We start from the raw sequence: 20,458 nt of genomic DNA, 5'->3' as shown, positions 1-20,458 counted from the left end.
AAGCCGCCAGGTGTCACCTTATCTGTGCCTGTAAAGGGCCTCGTGGACGCTCTATTGACCGAACATAACGGTTCCCCTTCCTGCCGTGTGTTCCACTAGGATGCATTATCAGCACGCGCGTTACGGTGATGTCACAGAGGAAATGCTACTGGCGTTCAGCATCTCGGCGAAATATCACCTCCGGCCAACAAGATAACCGAGTGAAGCACAAATATCATGCGCGTGCAAGGAGTGTATCCTGTGTACCAACAAGATGCAGCCCTCGGGCAGCCAGACAGGAAAAAGAATGACGCGGACTTGGAGAGGAAATGGCTTCCTATCCTGGGCCCCGCACGGATTTTCTAGCAGCGAATAAAGTAACTGAAGTTCCTTTTGCATCTTCTCCTTTTGTTGCACGTTTTGAATCACAAGAAAAATCGAATTGGACCATTTTTACACCAATAACCATTTCACTAAGATCTTAGTAAATTAAAGGATTGATCTACTACTCCAATTCTTAATGCCTAAAAGATTTAATTTCAAGAGGTGGCTCAGACTACACTATGATCTGAACTCTCTTGGAATTTTCGTGTGAAGTCCTCTGTAATTACCGTTCTCCACCACCTGGTAGAAAAGATCTCGGTTCGAATCCTGTCAATGAGGCTAGGAATTTTTATGGACCTGTTTCAGGGCAGAATGTTTTTTCTCCCGGAAATTCGTGTTTTTCATCCAGGCAAATATGTTGTTGATGCATCTAAAAACTCTACAATCAACATCCTCTGGAACTGGAGTTACAGAGGTTGGTTGGTTGTAGAATCCTTACGTGTATCAGCAAACAGACAGTTTTCAGCCAAGTTGATTGATTTCAAGTGGGGTGTTATTGTCGGATGTCGCATTCGATTTGTTGATTCCTGCAATTCTAACAGCCTACACCAACAAATTCAACCTCCGGTTGTCCTGAAATGGAAACGTGACAGTGCCACTACCATCCAGAAACACACAGAAACTACTTCAATCTACTTGATCAGAGAAAACGAATAACTGCAATTTCCGGGAGAACAAACGATAACTCAGCCACCTCGTAAAAAAGGCCCACAAAAATTCCTCTCTTCATCAACAGAACTCGAACCCAGGTCTTTTCCACCAGATGTGGGAGGAGGGCAATTCTACCAACTGTGCTAACCACGAAGGCCTTTAGAGTAGTGTAGTAGCGAGTAGCAGTGATGTCAATGAGAAATCGACTGTCCGGATACTTTTTGGAGGGTAGTGTATGTGTTTTTTCGTCCAGATGATTTTAAAATATTGCTGTTTACAAACAAATGAGTCACCTAAAAGGTAGTCCACTATTTGTATAAAAGATTTTTAATTAATTTATTTAAAGGAATGCAATCGATTCCTTATAAACTGTTTATTCAAAATTATTTTAATAAGGGACAAAGTGGCCTTGTTTGAAAATTGTGCAATACCGAAGCAACTCGTTGTAGAAGAATTTAGTTCGTTGCCAAGACTATTGCATAAATACTTCCGCTTAAATGCTGAAAATAATGTTTTTATTAAATAATACAGCATACACAATGGTGTGGTTTGTTTGAGGACCCTTGGGAGTGACGTCACATCAGGACGATTTACTGCTTTTTTCCTCAGCGATTCAAGTTTGGTTTTTTTATTGATTTCGTGGACTTACGTTTCGAGGTCTATTATAAATTTTTCATGGATGACTTCGGGAATTATTTGCCCATGCGATGAAGTTTAGTGAGGTGTGTTCTATGAGGAGAACTTGGGAAGTTCCTGGTTGGGATTAGAGTTATTGATTTAGCTGATATCACTGGCTTCTGTGATTCTTCTTCGAGTGGATTATTTTTAGCTCCCTCTGGATGATTACGTTTTTCGATAGATGGTAAAACGAAATATTAACAGCCATTATCCAGTGCTTACTGGAAGTTGTATTGAAAAGGATTGTGGTCACTACCTGTTTATATCCTGTATTCCATTATATTGAGCCGGTAATCCGATAATCCGACTAATAGATTTTCAATAGACTTGGTCTATGTTATTTTTTTTTTTTTTTTTTTTTATGAAAACCCCAAACACGAAAGGTATCAAAACCTATAGTACTTAGTACCATGCATGGGTTGAAGGAGAAGTATGGGGGGAGGGGGATGCCGGAAACTTTGCTCTAGAGACTAAACATGGGTTTCACCACTTCAAGCCTCCAATAAGCAAAGTGGTGGTATTTCACCGGTTGATGAAAGTCATCTACCACCTGGTAGCTTATCTGGTTGCTTTTGTATACTTCATTATAGTCCATGTGGAGTCCCTCAGGGATCGCTGTTGGGTCCGGTCCTACAAGATAGACAGAGAGAGAGGGGGAATACAAGAACATTACCATATTTAGTAATCACGTTAAGTTGAACCACATGAAATCAAACGCATGTAGGGCTGTACTTTCGCGCTTTGACACTCCGCTACTGACAAGGGTACCTAAGGGAATTTTGCTGATGGTCAATAGGTGGGAAGTCCATAACTGGCCATCCCATCCACGACAAACCCTGGGTCCGATGTCAGTCAGAGCTTGCTAAAAAAAATGTCCCACCCGGAAGGACGAATTTCCTGTCTGCTGGAAGAGAAGAGCCAAGGCAAAGTTCCAAGAAGCCTGCCAAGGAATGATCTCACCTGATAACAATGTGGCCTTAGGCTATCCTGGTCAACAGCACGAAAGTTGGTGGCATCCACAGTTGTAGTGACTATTTATATGATATTTACATGAAGTAAGACAGCCACAAAGAAAGCTGTCGCCTGCCAGATGTGTCCAAGTCAGCAGAGAAGCACAGCAAGAGCACTGACCAAGTGAAGCAACAGAAGTGCCAGGATCAGGAGTCCCTCTCTGTGGGTCGGGACCAGCATGGTATAGCAAAGCTGGGAGACAGTAGTGAGCGCGTGAGCACCTGTGGTAAGATGTATGGGCTCAGGATGGAATTTTGCACCTGAGATAGTACAATGGACGTTGAGTGGCCGAAGTAGATTCATTCACTGATGGATATAGTCAAGACTTGACAGATACTATCTGTTCGAGGTCAAGACTTCAAAGGTTTCTTTGGAATGCGATAAGCTGATATTCAAGTTGGAATGTCATAACCCAAAAGAACAGAGCTCACCTGAATTCCCAGATCCTGCAATGTCCTGTGAGGAGAAAATTGTCTGAATTTAGCCATGAAAGTGGTTGTCTTATTCATGATGCTCATAGTGAGGGGCCCTCGTGGGTAGCACAGTTTTCCCAACAAGATGTTGTTGTTCAACAACAACATCATGTTGAGGAAAACTTTTCTCGTGATTTCGCTTTTTTGGTCTGACTGTCCACCTGGTAATTCTAAGAAAGTGGACATCAATTGGGACAATAAGATGTGGCCACTGATGATCTTAGCCTCCCATCAGCTTACGTTATCTGTTTAATGACATAAAACGGTTGCCATACTACAAAGGGACATTAATTACCACCATCTCTTATGGATGTCTGCAATGATAACCTTTCCAACTTACATAAAACCATTGGCTCTATATAATTTTCTGGAGCTCATTGTTAACGAGATCGGACCAACAAAAAAAAAAAAGCAGACGACGTCGTTTATCCGCGCTATTAGCGCTCTTTCTTCATTGTTTAATTTGCGCGGCCTTTGTCGTCTGCAGTGAAAAGGATTTAGTTAAGTGGTGACTACCTAAGTACTTAATGTTTTATGTTTTCCTCTGTCTCCACCAGATGACGTTTTAAGTGTAAATTTAATGCCACTTATTTCCACTTTAGTGCCCCCATTATCCGGGCAAGTCTCTCCAGTTGCACGTACAGGCATTATTCCGGAACTACAGAGACTCGAATTTCCTTCATTTCTGTCTTCTGTTTCGCTACTTGGGTCGTCTGCCTACTCATAGTCCGGAACGCGTTCTTTCCTCGACTTCGTCCGTCTCTTATGTTAATAGCCAAACAGATGACGATGTTCGCTTTGACGACCGAATGGCGCCTTACGTCTCGTGCCAACCTAATCTTTCTCGGTTTTAAAGACGCAGTCGTATAAATACAGGCGATAGTCCCGTGAGTGTAAGATGGACGTGTTTTTATTCTTTTCTTCTTTGCAGCCGATATTTCTTCAAAACTTTTTAAGAGTGCAGACTTATAAAGAATGTCGTCTGCTCTTTTTTATATATGTATATAGATTAGGGCGGCAAAAATGGGAGTATTTGTTTTGATGGGATTCTTTCGATGCGAGCAGAAGATAAGCGATAAATTAACTTTTCTTTCTGGTATGGAATTGATACAAGTAAAGCAGAAGATGGTTCTGATACCATTTACATCAGGTCAGACGAGAGGATCATCACTAACCTGTACTGGGTGTGGCTACTTTCAAATTGCACTTCTTCTGACTCTGTACGCATGCTCAAATGCTTCTGCCCTTGAAAGTTTGCTTCTTTTTTTTTTAAAGTCTTTGCTATAGCGCGGTCACATCGCTCTCAATTTCTCCAATCGATTGAAAATGAGATCCTTTCAAAGAGTTTTTCGAAAAATCGAATCCTTTGACCAAAAATTGGACGAAAGAACTGGCTGAACATTGCAGAACTTGAAGATAGAATGCTGTTGGTTGTGGAGAAACAAGTTCGTAATAAACGATTTGGATGTAAAAGGAGATCGAAGAAGTTTCGATTTTGGCATGGGCACTTTTTTCTGTCTGGCTGGCCACTGTTTTCTTTCCAAGGCATGCTGGAAAGTCTCAAACACCTTATATTAATCCATAAAAAGAAATACCGTATGCATTTTTTGCAATTACGTTTCCTATTTTTTTAAATGTTTTACTTTCTATGCACTAATATGGCACACGCGTTTGAGTTAACCGTGGTTCGAGTCCACTGCCCTCTTGTATAGCAGTTAAACTCTCTGCCTTAACCATTTGCAGCCAACTTACTCCAGTGTTTCACAATACGTTTCCTGATGGCAAACATCATAAGAACTGTTCTAATATTACTCACTCACTAAAATTTCATATTTCTGTCCTCGGGTTCTAGTCTCACTCATTGAATCTACCAACCACTCCTCAGTTGCTCGAACATGTGACTTGGAGCCCTGGCAAATGGGGTACAGTTCTATCCTCTAATGAGTCCCGTTTTAGCCTACATAAAGATTCTAGACGTTGTTTCATCTGGAGACAACGAGAAATGTGATACCATCCCTCCAACATCAGAGAAAGAGACACTCACTGTGGAGGTGGTGTTCTCGTGTGGGGTGGGGTAATGATCAAAGGGAATTCGACCTGAAACTTCCACAGTCATTGGTCACTACCCGACTCTCCCTTTTCGAGAATTCCACGAACCGAATATTGTCGATTGGAGCATAATAGACTCGCGAACACAGGATGAGCAAATGAGCTTTGGCATGAAAAGATTTCCAATGTCTTTCTTTGTCAGAAGTGAGAATTAGATTCTCTTTCTTCCATTATGCAACGTTTTTCTCTTCTGTTTTTCTTTTTGCGAATATCTACAACGTGATGAAAATTCGTTAATTTGAACTCGAAAAGAGTGGAAACTTAATCCCAAACAACTTTGCAAAGTTAACTGATTACCGGTACGTCCACGAAATTTAAGGATGAGACTGGCACGAGCCCTGGTAATTAGGGCACTAATCTTTCCAAATCCTTTTATCTTTAGCTTGTCGGTTGGACGTTCGCCTGCAACGGATTAGGGTGACAAGTATGCTGGTAATTGCAATAATACGTCATGTCAACATTTTCCCAGCTGTGATAACCATAATGATGCCATCCCCTTCTTGCGAATAGAATCTTATTAAAGTGAAGAAGTTTTCGCTGGTATAACAGGGGACAAAAAAAATGGCAGCACTTCCAAAACTGAAAATTCGTAATTAAATCTATGAAATATTTAACGTTGCTTCATACGTGTTACAGAAATTATACATTTTTTGTGTCATCTGAATGTTTGCAACTGTATCTGAGTTCAACTTGGGAGTAGGGTTTCCCCTGAGTCATTCCCGGGTTTTCAACCCGCACAACATGCATATAGATCCGTGAATATACACTTGGTGATTGATTGAGGTATTCCCCTTTACTGTTAATTGTTGTACCCTTGGGACTCTTCAAGTTTGAGGAAAAGTTTACTTCTTCATTATGACCATAACCTTGGTTTATATGTCTACCTCCTGCATGGGACTTCTACTCATTTTCATTATTCATAGTGGACCAAGGATCTAATTGACATGTGAAGATCATCACAAACTTATGTTGGGCCTTTAGCATCAGCATTAGCATTAGTAGAGGCATATGACCCAAGAAAGCAAGCTTATGCAGCATCATCAAAAAAAAAAAAAAAAACACTCTCATTTCAACTCTCCGTTCGTTCGAAATACCTGTCCAGCTGAGCCTTAAACTTATTTAGGCTATCAACTTTCACAACACGGGATGGAAGCCTGTTCCACCAACCAACTACCCCCTGGCTAAAGGCAAAGCACAGCTATCCTACATCTGTCTTTCTCAATTTGAATTTATGCCCTCTCAGGTGATTATTCTGAGCGAGAGGAAGAATCCCATCAGCATTGAGCATGCTCAAACCATTCAAGGCTTTATACACCTCTATCAGATCACCTCGCCGGTGCCTAGTCTTCAGATACTGTAATTTGCAAAACGTAAGCCTTTCTTCATAAGAGCATCCCTTTGTTCCATTCACTAATCTTGTTGCCCTTCTCTGTACTCGTTCCAGCAGCTCTACATCCTTCTTGAAATGAGGACTCCAGACCTGTACACAGTACTCAAGGTGTGGCCTGACCATTGCCTTATACAAGGGAATAATCACCTCCTTATCCCTGCTAGAAAAATTCCTGTATATCATTGACAATACTCCATGAGCTACTCTTGCAGCCCGTCTGCACTACTCAGAAAACGTCATATCTGCCTGCACAATTACCCGCAGGTCCTTTTCATTCTCTACCACTGTCAGTGTAGTACGACAGAGTTGATACGTTGCTCTGGGGTTGCTGTTTCCCATATGTAGTACTTTACATTTGTCAATGTTAAACTTCATTTGCCACCTTTCAGCCCATCTGCTCAACCTTTCCAGATCCTGTTGCAGCAGCATAGCGTCAATAGTATGCTTAACAACCCTGCCAACCTTTGTATCGCCTGCAAACTTGGGCATAAAGCTTGATATACCATCATCAATATCAATAATAAATACAGAAAGCAATAATGGACCCAACACTGAACCCTGAGGGACTCCACTAATAACATTAGTCCACGATGAGCAGTGTCCATTGATTACCACTCTCTGTCTTCTCCCCCTCAACCACCCCTTTATCCATAGCAGCAATTTGCCTCCAATGCCACACTGCTCCAATTTGTGCAGCAGTCTTCCATGTGCAACAGTATCAAAAGCCTTTCTAAGATCCAAGTATATAATATCGAAGTTATTCCCTACATCCAGTTCTTTTGTGACTGCATCATAGTATGCAATCAAATTGGTCAGGCAAGACTTCCCCTTAACAAAACCGTGCTGTGTCCGAGCTATAACTGAAGTCTTGTGTAGATGATCCTGCAGTGCTTCTATAACCAATGCCTCCATTAATTTTCCTGGAACAGAAGTTAAACTCACAGGTCTAAAATTACTTGTGTCAGCCTTTGATCCTCCTTTGTGAATTGGGGTCACATTTGCACATCTCCAGTCTATGGGTACCTCCCCTGAGTCCAAGGAAGCTTTCATAATTACGGCTAAGGGTTTGCTTAAATCCTTTGCTGCTTCCTTTAATATAACTGGATAGATCCCGTCCACCTCGGGTGCCTTTTTTATCTTCAACAATGTCTCCTCCACTTATCTCTCAGTTATTACGAGATCATCTAGCTCACTGCCAAAGTTTACTTCACCACTGGCATTCTCCTTCCTGAATAACTCCTACTGTGTGAATGTAGATGCAAAATACTCATTTAGTTTGTTAGCCATCTGAGCAGGATCCTCAACTGTTGAACCATCAATATCCAGTGGACCAATCTGATTGATCCTTTTCCTTCTAGAGTTTACATAGATAAAGAACTCTTTTCTGTTTTTCTTTGCATCCTTTGCCAAGGATTTCTCATAATCTGCCTAATCTCCTTTGTAACTCGGTTACAGATCATAGGCTTCTGGGTCACATGTTAATTTATATGTATCCCATGCATTTTTCTTCTCTGCCATATGTCTCATTAGTTCATCTGACATCCATTTAGGCCTAAACCTTGAACAATATTTCTTAGTTGGTATGTAAAGCCTAGTAGCTTCCAAGATAAGTTCTTTGAATGCTTCCCATTTTGAGTTTGCTGTTGGTAACATCATCAGTTGGTCCCACTGTATAGAATTTAAATACTGTCTCAGTCCATCGTAGTCGCCTTTACGGAAGCAATAACCCTTCCCTTTACCCCTAATGGTAGTTACCTCTTTGAGTAAATCCCACTTCAGCACACTGTGATCACTGCCACCTAGTGGTTCATTTATCTGCAGATTCTTAATTCATGAAGAATCATTGCTGATAATCAAATCAAGAGTATTCCTCGCCGTAGTTGCCTCCCGAACACGCTGATGTAGAAAACAATCATCCAATAAATCCACAAAAGCCTTGCTAGTGTGTGAGTGATCAGCTCCCAAATTCCAGTCAATATCTGGGAAATTAAAATCTCTCATTATAAGACTCTCTGATTTACTAGCCCACTCTATTTCCCTGTACAGTTCCTTATTATACTCATCAGAGTCATTAGGCCTATAGCACACTCCTACTCTCAATTTTGATCTCCCAATGCTTATGTCACACCAAACTGACTCGACACTGCACTGTCCAGCGATGTCGACTGGCTTCACTTCCTTGGATTTTATGTGTTTCTTAACTAATAGCATAACCCCTCCTCCCTTCCTATCCTGTCTATCCTTCCTGTAGACATTGTACTCCCCAAATTCCAGTTCTGCATTCCTTATATCTGGGTGACACCACGTCTCTAATATTCCAACAATATCCGCCTTTGATATTTTGTCCAACACCTCAAATTCATCAAATTTATTTACTAAACTCCTAGCATTGGTGTACACGCAAGTATACCTGCACCTGTTCCTATTCTTAGCTACCCTAACACAACCCATGTGTTTACTTGTACCGCAATGACTCCCAGCACTCTCTGAAATATCCTGCATCTTGTTTTCCAGGCTGCTGCTCATTCCAATGGAAGCAGTGCAAAAATCACTTTCACCTCTGCCAGTGGCTGCTGTTAATCTATTAGTCCTTGTATCCCCCCAATCTAGCAGTTTTCCGACCCACCTAACACTGCCTCGATAGCATCAGCAACCATTCTTGCACCCTTTCCATTTAAGTGTATTCCATCCCTGTAGAAGCAGTCTCTCCTGTTAACAAGCACAGACAAAGCTGAAAAAAATTCTACACCTTGAGTCTTGCACATCTTTCCAGGGCTGAGTGTTAGATACCTTCTTTATAGTGTCAGATACCTTAATGGCATTGGCATTGCAGTGTGACATGGACATTGAGAATGAACTGATCTTCTACGAGAGAATCTAAGATAATTGTAGGTCAACATTGTTCAGTGGAACAGCACGTGTAGGTCACGATCACAGAAACTGGATTCGTACTTTGACCTGACGCCTCTATATTTTTGGTTTTTGGACACTTATCATTACTCGCAACAGTGGACAGAAATCATGGGATACCTAATTAGTAACGGTAAGTCCACCTTTTGCCCGGATAAGGACAATCACACAGCGAGGCATAGAGCCCCCTCGTTCACAAAAACGTTCCACAGGTATTTCCATCCACGCTTGCTGTTCCCCTCTCCATAGTTCCGTGCCATTCCTGGATGGAGGATCCAAAGCTCGAACGGACCTTTCCACAGCATCCCAAAGATGCTCCACAGGGTTCTTGTCCGGTGAACGGGTATGCCATTCCTTGGTGGTAAAATTTGCGGAATGCTCTTCGAACCATGTTCTAGTTACCATGACTCTGTGGGGAGGTGCATTTCTCTGCTGGAAGAGTCCCTTGCCCTGTAAGTGCACGATGACCATGAAGGGATGCAGATGGTCTGCAGGGATGGACACTTAACCTGGACCGTTCACAGATGCGTCTAGACGCACCAGAGGTCCCAACGTGTGCCAGCTGAACACGCTTCAGACCATTAAAGATCATCCACCTGCCTGAACAGTTCCTTGTTGACATGACGGGTGCATTTTACCAGATAGTACACTCCCGTCCGCTCTAAATAATTAGAAATGGGACTCCTCGGACCAGGAAACCCGTCTCCAATCATCTAGGTCTAGTGCCGATGTTCTTTCGCCCAGTTAAGGCGTAGAGTCCTGTGTCGTGGTGTTATCAATTTGACTTTGGTGGGTCTCATAACCTATTGCGGTTAATGATCACCTAATGGTCTTTGTGGAGACCTTTCTGGCACCAACCTCTTTGAAGTCGGAGTGATTTGTGCCCCTGTCACTCTCCAGTTGGCTGAGACAATGCGAGACAGATGGCCATGTTCATCCTCCACCTTTCTCCGCCAACAGCGCTGGCCACGATGAGTTGTTATTCCGCAAATGGCGTGTTTCCAATACACTCTTGATACTGTCGAACGAGGTTAGTGCAATTTCTGTACCACCTACGCGATACAGTGACCCGGGCACGACGTTTATCCATACTAACATCGAATTATTGTCTATTGATGCAATGTCCCTATATATATGTACCAAGTGGTGGGTTCGTCCACTAGCCAGAGGGCTGACAGCGTCGTGTTGCTCAGGAACCAGATATCCCACGAATTCTGTCCTTTCAGTGTACTTTGGTTGAAAATAAAATATATTTTTTTGCTCCTTCGCTTCGTATTCTTTCTATTACACCAGTCTGGGACCTTTATTGCCACACATCGTATATATTGAAATAATGTAGAATTTAACGGGATTAAATGTCTATTTTACTGCTTACAACAACTTTCATTAAAAGCATTGATTGTTTTTTTTATTTAAGCTTTTTCCCTGCTCCTAAAAAATATTCCTTTCATTTCAGATAACGCCAAACTAGACGAAAAGAAAAATTTGTTCAATTCCACCGCTGTACAAACTTCGGAAGAGGACAATGGAACAAGGACGAACTCATCCGATACCCAAGACCTTCTAGAAACTTATCACAGTGATGGGGCCGAACGTTTTCAACCCGAAATGCTAGCCTATCGCAGGGAGGACCACATAAACGCTATTTCCAACGGATTGCTAGAACTGGACACGAGTTACGTGGAGGGTCATCGAATTCATCTCTCGAAGAAACGGCTACACAAAACGCTGTTTTATGAACACGACCCGGAAGCCAGACAAAATGCAGCCGGTGGACGATCTTTGTCATCTGTTGCAGCTTCGGAAAATATCCTCTCCAAAACTACTCCACACCCCGATTCTTTGTCGGGGGACATGTTCCAGCCGATGAACACCGTAGTGGTGACGACCCCTTCGATCCATCAGGTGTTTCACTCTTGCGACCTCCTCAAGTGTGAATCGGGAGGTATTTGTGTGCCTCACGGAACGTTAGACAGCGTAAGATGTAGATGCCCCCTTGGGAGAAGTGGTGTTTACTGTGAACAAGGTAAGGTAATTACAGCGTCTGTGTCACTATTGAAAAAGCTTTATTTAAATGGAAATTTACTTCGAAGAATCTTTATTAGTTGAGGCGATTAAAAGCTAGTGTAGTTTTTGTGTTACTCACTGGGGGCGTTAGTGCCATATCGTTTCAATTCCCACAAAGCAAGGGGGGGAAGACGTTGTTTGTAATTAATCTGAAGAGAGGAGACTTTTCTGGATTCTTTTGTGTTCGGCTTACAAATTAAAGTAATTGTTGGACTTCTGTTCACAGTTCAGACAGTTAAAGATTGGTGTGGGTTGTTGATATGATAAAAGGAATGCTAAATCCACAGTCTTTTATCTTACAAGAGTCATTCGGTAGCTACAGTACATACGCAGAAGCACTCACTGGCAAAAAAATTGGATACCTTTTGTGATTGGCGCCAACAGATAATTAAGGTTCCTTGCTGTCAGATAAATACCTTATGCATTCTAGGGTCTGCTTTGGTCGACTTGGACATAGGGCAAACAGGCGGTCTTTCTGATTTTAAGAAAGGTGTTATCGTTGGAGCACATTTAGAGAGAACAAGGGAATTCACTGATGGCTTGAAAGCAACCATTTCAAAAGTATACAATGAGTGGAAGACAAAGGGAAATTCGTCAGAAGGTCGGTACTCCAGAGATCACAGCAATTTACAGCGAACTGTGAGTTAGGATAGATAGTCCAGGGTGCAACAAAACTGAAAAATTCAATCGAGACAAAGAAAGATTCGTTTCCAACTCATGAATCTCACGAAGGCATGTATCGAAATTGCCACACATGTCCACCACCCAAGCGGCTGGACGTGGCATCATCGTAAGGAACATGTTCTGTTGGTATGGATTCGGTCTGCCCGCTGATGCCATTAGAAGCTCATATTACCTTTAATGAATTAATGATATGTTTTGGACCAACTATAAATGCTTAATTTTCATCCGGGATACAATGGATTCCTTTAAGACGACAATGCAACTACCCACCGTGCAAGAATTGTTAATGAGTGGATCTGAGAACATTCTAAAGATTTCCAACTTATGCACTACCCTCCTATTCTCCAGATTTGAATCAAACTGAGAATAACTGGGGTATGTTGGAAAGGGAAATTTTGCTTTGAAGTTCTCTACCGACCACAGAACAGCAGATGACAAATATCCTGATCGAAGAATGGTGAAATGTGGAGTTAGACTCCCTCAGACAACCTAGTGGGATTCAAACACGACGTGTGCTGATATAATTCAGCCAAAAAGTTGTCCCTACTAGATATTGGATAAAGGTTTTTAATTTTTTGGCTAATGAGTGTAGATACTCGTGTAAATAAAAATTTATATCAGCTTAGAGGTATTAAAAAATACCTCTTGTTTGAAAATTTTCGTCCATACTATCTCTTGAATAATTATAACGCCATGGCCCTGGGTGGTTCTTTTATCTGTTCCACCTATGTCCTTATCCAACCATTCTTCAAATTTACATAATCTTTAGAGCCCCACAAAATTAGATGGAAGTTTGTTCAAGTAGCTAATTACTCTAGCTAAAAGTAAACTTCCTCACACGTAATGGGCAATTACCCTTCCTCGAGAGTAATTTAAATCGATGGCAGCACCAATCCAGGGAGAGAAAAATCCCTTCTCCCAATAGATTTTTGTTTCCTCTGTCGTTTTAAAGAATTTAACAAGCCAGGTCATATAGATACTTGGACTCTAGACTTTGTAAGTTACAAAAGTGGAGCTTTAAAAGTGTCTTTTATAACCAGAACTGTCCTTGTACCCACTTTCGGAATATTTGAGAAGTTATCCTTAAAATTAAAGTCAAACGATTGAGTTAAAAGGGTTTGGTGATTGTGGGTTATCTTTGGGTCAACAGTTCCATTAATGTGTGGGCTGATAAAAATTCCACCATACAGGGAATAATAAAAAACGTTTATCGCTATGCACCCATTCATGATGGATAAAATGAATTAGATCCAATTAAGATTAGCAGTGTTAGCTGCACAGGACTATTTTCTATGCCGTGCAGAAAAATGATAGGGTGGTCATTTAAGTCAGTTTAGGGCCCTCTCTTTATTTTTATATAAATTGCAGTTTCGGAATCTGATTATCACAGATACTTGGTTGGCATCTAAGAGTTTTAGAAGGTTCTAAGAGATTTGAGGTAAAACTCATTTAGATAAACGAAGCCTGTAATGATGGTCACTACCACGAGGGGTAAAAGTTTAAATTCCCTCCAATGTAAAAGAAACTCCATACTCGAGTGCATTGAGTTCTGAAGGTTTTTAGCATAGTCATGATATATAAAAATGAGTAAAATATTTAATATTTCTTGATATGAAAGGACAAATTGGACAAATAGACCTAATGACCAAATAAAATTGGGTGTGCTTCGAATTTCTGTGAAATCTGAATTCGGGGCTTGCATGTTTTCGAGACGAAAAACCAGAATTTCGGGAGAAGAACTCAATGCCGCCACCATTTTCGAACACAACTTATTGTAGTGTTCCACAACGGGTTGCCCATAGGCTAACTTCATGTGATTCAAATCTTCCATTATTCCCTATGATTTTATACCTGTATCCCCTGGTTCGTTTGTGTCACTCACGAGAAAGTCAGATCTTCTTCATTAATTTTGCTCAATCATTTCAGCATTTTCATACGCCTCAATCAGATCTCCCATTTCAGTCCAGCCCTTTTAAGCCATTCTTCATATGTGCATCGATTTTTATTCGTCACCAATCTAGTTGTTCTTCGTTCAACTCTCTCTCCAGAAGTTCTGTCTTTTTAAGTGCGCTCACCACACCAGCATACAATATTCTAAATGCAATCTCTCACCTTTGTCTTATAGGAACAGTGACATCCTTTTCTCTACTTGTGAAGATCCTGTGCGAGTTGTAATATAAGGTTCCCGGACTGGTGCTGTTGCTGATGTTGGATGAATTTGAAAATAAACAAAAGTGATATGTTGTAGTTTACAGACGTCCAGGATCAAGACAATGCTGATCATGTGTTTCAACAAACAGGGTGTGATTTATAAGGAATTTGTACTTTAAAGGGAGAGGCCAATGCTGCGTTCTAGTACAGGTACTTCAAAGACTATTTGAAGCGAATTTTTCTGGGGGACGCCGCAATTTGGAGCTTATTACACGATAATGTCCCTGCCCAATCCTCAATTGTTATAAAGCCATTTCTGAAGAAACATGGCTTGGTACATATTAACTATCCACCTTACTCTCCCGATCTAGAACCAACAGACTTCTTCGTCTTTCCCTAGACGAAAACTACCCTTAAAGGAAAGAGATTTCAGGATGTTGAGAACATAAAGAAAAACGTAATCGCTGAATTGAACACTATCTCATTGGATGCCTTCGCTGACTCTTTTCAGAAACGTTTACAACGGCGTAATAAACGCAATCAATGAGGTGGTGATTACTTTGAATAAAAATAAAATAATTTTTGAGCTCCTTGACTTTATGTTCATTTTTTATTGCACCAGTCTGAGAACTTTATTGCCACAATTTGTGCCTTGGGTCATAGCCAAGGCATCATATACTTTCCTAGCCGCCTATTTGACCTGCTTGGAATTTCATGCCTCACTGAATAGTTTCTCTTCAGTCTTTTTTCATCCTGGACCACTTTTAACTCCACTCCAATTTAGAAACGTTAAACTCCCGTTGTCATTTTTTCGTGCCAATATCCAACCGAATATTTTTGAAACAACATGGCCTGTCTGGAATTGTTATTCTTCCTTCCCACCTTCAAAATCATTTGCGAACTTTGACAGCCTCCCTTAGAAACCTTATCAACATCACTTAAGAAAATTGGAAAGTGGAGGGGACACAACACTGAAACCTGTACCATCTCACTCAGTATGGTCCACCCTAAATACTGGCCATTCATGACAACCAGCCAGTAATCTCAATTTGTTCCAGTTTATATAGGGCCTTCTTTGGTGGACGGTATCAAAAACTTAACTGAAGCCTAGGTATATTATATTGCCAAAATTGAATTCCTGCATCGAGCTCTTTAATAATTAACTAGTAGTAATTTATTAAATTGGTCAGACATGACCTCCCTTAGGAAATTTTATTTAGTTATTAGGGACTGTTTGCGTCTAATAATATCAATAATAATAACCTTTATTAAATTAGTTTTATGTTTTTAATGATAGAATTAAGGTTAAAATAATTTAAATTTAAAGATCCTCAGGTGGATTACAAATTTCTTTTCTCGGAATTTTCTACTCCACGTTTTTGATATTTCCATGCGCAGTTCTATTTGACTCATATTGTTCCAGTTTACACCTTACAATCGAAAAGTTTTATTTGAAAATTTCCATCAATTCTGCCCACAAGAAAAAATCTCCACCATCACTGGAACTTAAAAGGCCAGCATGCATCAATTTTATTCTTCAAGCGGGCTTCAGTAGCCAAAAGAATCACACTCCTTCTTTGGTTTTCTATGTAGTTGAAGTTTTCAAAGTTGCTAAGTTAGTCGGTCTCAGGCAAGGATAGCCTGCTTTTTTTCCCCCTGGAAACTTTGGTTTTTCATCCATCAAACAGAAAATCGACCACGCAATTTATAGACAGTGTGCAGGGAGCAATATAGCCTTAGTCGCTGATGCTCCTACAACAACTTGTGTCTTCCCTTTATAAAGATAAAAAATCACCGACTTCCAGCATGATCGTCCATAACAGTATGAGACCATCTCCACCGCGTGAAATAAAGAAAACGCAAGCTTACCTTAATGCTAAAACAGACATCCATACCACTAAAGATAAAGTTTTTTCTGCTGATGCAAAGTCATTTAACTGAAAAATCTCAAAAAACTATTTTAATACATGTATGGATGCTCTTTATCTGATTCTCTTGGTTTTTTGTATTTCTTCTGGTGGCTGTTATGAAGTCTTTTAACATAAATTCACGACAAAGTTTACTTTCAAGAGCATCAAATTTTTCATGTTGTTTTGAACTTTTCACAGCATGTCTCCTGTAATGGATTCGTAGACTTCAATTTGATTTTGGAGATGATCGGTATTAGAAACGAAAATTTAATCCTGTACTTGAGACTACATTACTCCAAAAAAGCGAAATCTCGAATGAATTAAATCTGGTATATGGAAACACACTGTACTGATCATCCTCTTCCAATCTATCATCATGGAACTACTTTAGAATTAAAGTTATTTACTACTAAATTAAATTTTGTGAATTCTCGAGGACACCAGACTTCTCGGATACCCTTCTTGGCTAGCATGTTCTCCACAAAATGCCTTTGCCACTGGAAAAATTAACTGGTGGTGAGTGAGTAGATGTCAGATGTTCTTATCGCCCGGCGCAGTACTACAACCACTTTGATTAAGGCAGCATTGCAGTGCTAAAACTGTGTTTGGTTTGTTTGAAAGTCGACCACAGAACACACGTCATTTACAGACAATATACACGGAGCAACATGGCCTAAATCGTCCATGCTCCTAAAAACCCAACAACAACAACGGAACCATCCACCGTATAAAAATTGTATTTCAATGGTCCAAGATTTGCAACATCTACCCTGGAGCCTAATTCTACAGATCTGAATCCAATTGAGAATATAATGGATATGCTGGAAAGGGAAGTTCGGCTTCGCAGTTCTCCACCGACCGACCACAATACAGCATACATAGAAGAATGGTGAAATCTGGAGCGCGACTTCCTCAGCTAGTAGAATCCATTCCATGACGCTTCGGGTCGTAATTCAGGCAAAAGGTGGCCTTACTAGATATTGAACAAAAGGACTTTTCCAATTTTTTTGGCCAGTGAGGATATAATTTTCACAGAATGGCAGTCGCCATTATTTTTCTAAGAACAGCCAGCCTATTTCCCTCTGCCTTTGTACAGTCGACTACCCTTGGAATATCCAAAAATTGCAGATTAGTGAGAGTGCAGGATTGTAGTACTGTAATATTATAGTAATAATACAATTGTGAACCATGGTATCTGTCCTGAACATTCTGAATAGTACTGAATAATTCTGGCAGTTGAAGTAGGTGGTAGCCATATATGTATTGTGTCTGTAAATTGCGTGTGTTCTCCGGGCAATTTGCCTGTTTTGCTGGATGAAAACCCCCAGTTTCTGTAGAAAAAACCTTGCTATCTACGCCTGAGACCGACTAACTCGGCCACGGAGTGAAAAAGCAGTAAAAGTTCCTCTCGTCATCGACAGGATTCGAACCTGGGCCTTTTCCACCCGGTTTATGGAGGGCAGTGATGATACCACTGTGCTACCAGCGCAGATATTTTGGTTACAAAAGAGAATATTCAATTCATGCACGTTTTCCAACTGTGGTTCAAGTCGCTTTCGGGCCAGCAAGATATTTATGGATACAACTAACCACGATCCATAAATTTCCTTTTAACATAATATCCTTTCCTGCATAATATTAAAATTATTAAAGGGGGCATGATTTATCTGGCGGTCATGAAAAGACATCTGCTCCATCCAAACCCTTATTATTTATTTCTAATATCGGAAAACAATTGCCAAAACCGACATTTAAGTTGAAAATATATTGGCACTATTACTGGAAGACATAAAATATTACAACCAATCCAGGAAATTGCTTTTTTTATAAAGAAAAATAAATTTTTTTCTAGTTCCGGCTTCGCGATGATTTGTTGTTGGTGTCGCGAAAAAAATAAAATAAAATAAAAAAGAAATGGCCCATTCTCTTATCAATAAAAGGGAAAGAGGGGGACGAACATGATAGTGCACTTTGACTCAGCTATTTATGTCTTGATAAGGAGTAATTAGTCATTCTGCTGGAAGATCGTTGAGATATTAAAACTGCACGTGTTTATGTATTTCTAAAGCTCTTTTAATGGCTGCCGAATTCTCTTCTTTTGTTTAAGAAGATTAAAGTGATTTAATAAAGGCTATTGCGTGTGTTTTTATCTTTGGTATTCAACCAAGCGTTGTGTCCCCAGAGACGTTTAAATTATGAGTGGTAAAACTTGAGAGAAAAAACTTTACTTCCCTCAGTGTATCTTTAATGAAATTTGGCCATGACCAGCATTTCTTTTAGAGAATTAAGCTTTCAAAGCATCTGCTGTCATTTCTTTCCATTCTGTTTTTTTCTTTTAACTATTGGAATTGCTGAAAAGACGAGCTTGCGCAGTTGCTAAATCACTAATTCTTCAGCGTTGCTTTTAAGAATAAAATTATCCGTACATAGATTAGTAATTATCCACACATATCCACGAAAGAGGTACTGTTTAAGACTTAAATGGATGTCAGATGAACTGATGAGAGATTAAGAGAAGACTGTGGCAAAGGATGTAAAGAAAAACAGCAAAGACTTCTTTACTTATGTAAAGATAAAAGGAACACTAGAAGGAAGGGAATGAATCACGTTGGTTCACAAGATATGAATGGATTATTGTTGATGATCCTGCTCGGGTTGTTGGCAAAATTAATGAGCATTTTGCATTTATACATCAGAAATCTTTAGGGAAGGGGATGGGGGAAAGTTTTAAAAAATTGTAAATAGAGACAAGTTATTGGATGAATATTGTCTTGTAAAAAAAGTTTTTGGAGGAAAAATTACCAGATTGGAGAAAACAAAATAGTTCTTGTGAAAATTGTTGGTTTCAAATCCATTTCAAATCCAAGCTGTCCTGGTTTTGCCCCGGATTTTCTTCTTTGGGAGGCGTTTTGTCCAGGTTTTGCTCCAAAAAGTATATGGTCGCCCTGAGAAGAAATATTTGAGAATAGTTGATACATATGTGTGTGAGATGGTGAAAATTCTTTTATTACTGTTCCTATATACAAATTCAATTTGGAATCCATGTGTAAATTTTTTCTATATGAGGCTTATTAAAATGTGTTATATATGCAAATTATGTGTCTGCTAACTTACAGCTTTGCATACCCGAGAATGTGAAATTTTCTGAAAATTGCAGTCAGAGTTGTGGTTCGTGTCTGCCCAGAACTTTAGTAAGGTGGAAGTCATTTTAAAGAAAATAAATTATAAGTGGATTAAAGACCACAATTGGCATTATAGCCAGCTAAAAAATGAACACACTACCAACTGTGCTACCTACGAGGGCTGGGGTAACTGTATAGTCAGATATGAAGTTCTTTGAGCAGTATAGACAGGCTGCCAGGGCAGCTCATAAGGTTTTGTCAATGATATACAAAACTTTTGCCTTGAGCTGATCATCCCGTTGTATATGGCAATGGTTTGGCCACATCCTGAGAACTGCATACAAGTCTGAGAACCTTATTTTAGGAAGGGTGTGGTTCTGCTGTAAATGGTGCAGAGAACCGCCACAAGATTGGACGAGGGGAGCAAAAGGGTGCCCTTACCAGGAAAGGCTTCAGTTTGGTAAGGTGCAGCATATGGAAACTAAATGCCTGCGAGGAGATCTGATTGAGTTGTTTAAGGCCTTTAATGGATGGAATAAGGTCGGTGCTAATGGAATCCTTCCTCTTCCTCAAACTACACGCATAAGGGGGTATAAATTCAAATTGAGGAAGGATGGTCTCAGAATAGACGTGCAAAAATGAGCCTTCAACCAGAGAGTTGTTGATTGTTGGTAAAAAAAAAACAAACTCCCATCTGGTGTTGTAGAAGTGGATTGTTTCAATATATTGCAGGAAGAACTAGAAAAACTGTTCGAGTGGATGAACAAGTGAAATGGGAATTGCTGGCTTTTTTTTTTGCATCATTTGCCACTACTAATAATGACAGAAGACTGGAAGAGACCGTCCTCATCACATTGAGTAGAAAAGACCCGATTTCGATTTCTTTCGATGGCGCAAGGAATTTTTATGTGCTTTAATCATAACGTAGTTCAATTAGTC

General features: G+C 40.2%; 1 protein-coding gene across 1 annotated transcript in view; it reads left to right on the top strand.

Moving 5' to 3' along the window:
* LOC150086277 (pikachurin-like) overlaps nucleotides 1-20,458 on the top strand; it is a 227,391-nt gene that overhangs the window by 111,172 nt on the left and 95,761 nt on the right. The window contains exon 3 of the mRNA XM_090374449.1: nucleotides 11,042-11,611. Coding sequence (XP_090230575.1) covers nucleotides 11,042-11,611 — 570 coding nt within the window. The remainder of the gene's footprint in view (nucleotides 1-11,041; nucleotides 11,612-20,458) is intronic.

This window comes from Mastigoproctus giganteus, chromosome 5, assembly GCF_048544385.1.
Source record: "Mastigoproctus giganteus isolate SK-2022 chromosome 5, ASM4854438v1, whole genome shotgun sequence".
Taxonomy (NCBI): Eukaryota; Metazoa; Arthropoda; class Arachnida; order Uropygi; family Thelyphonidae; genus Mastigoproctus; species Mastigoproctus giganteus.
Note: the sequence above shows the minus strand (reverse complement) of the source record. Positions and strands in the feature narration are given on the sequence as shown.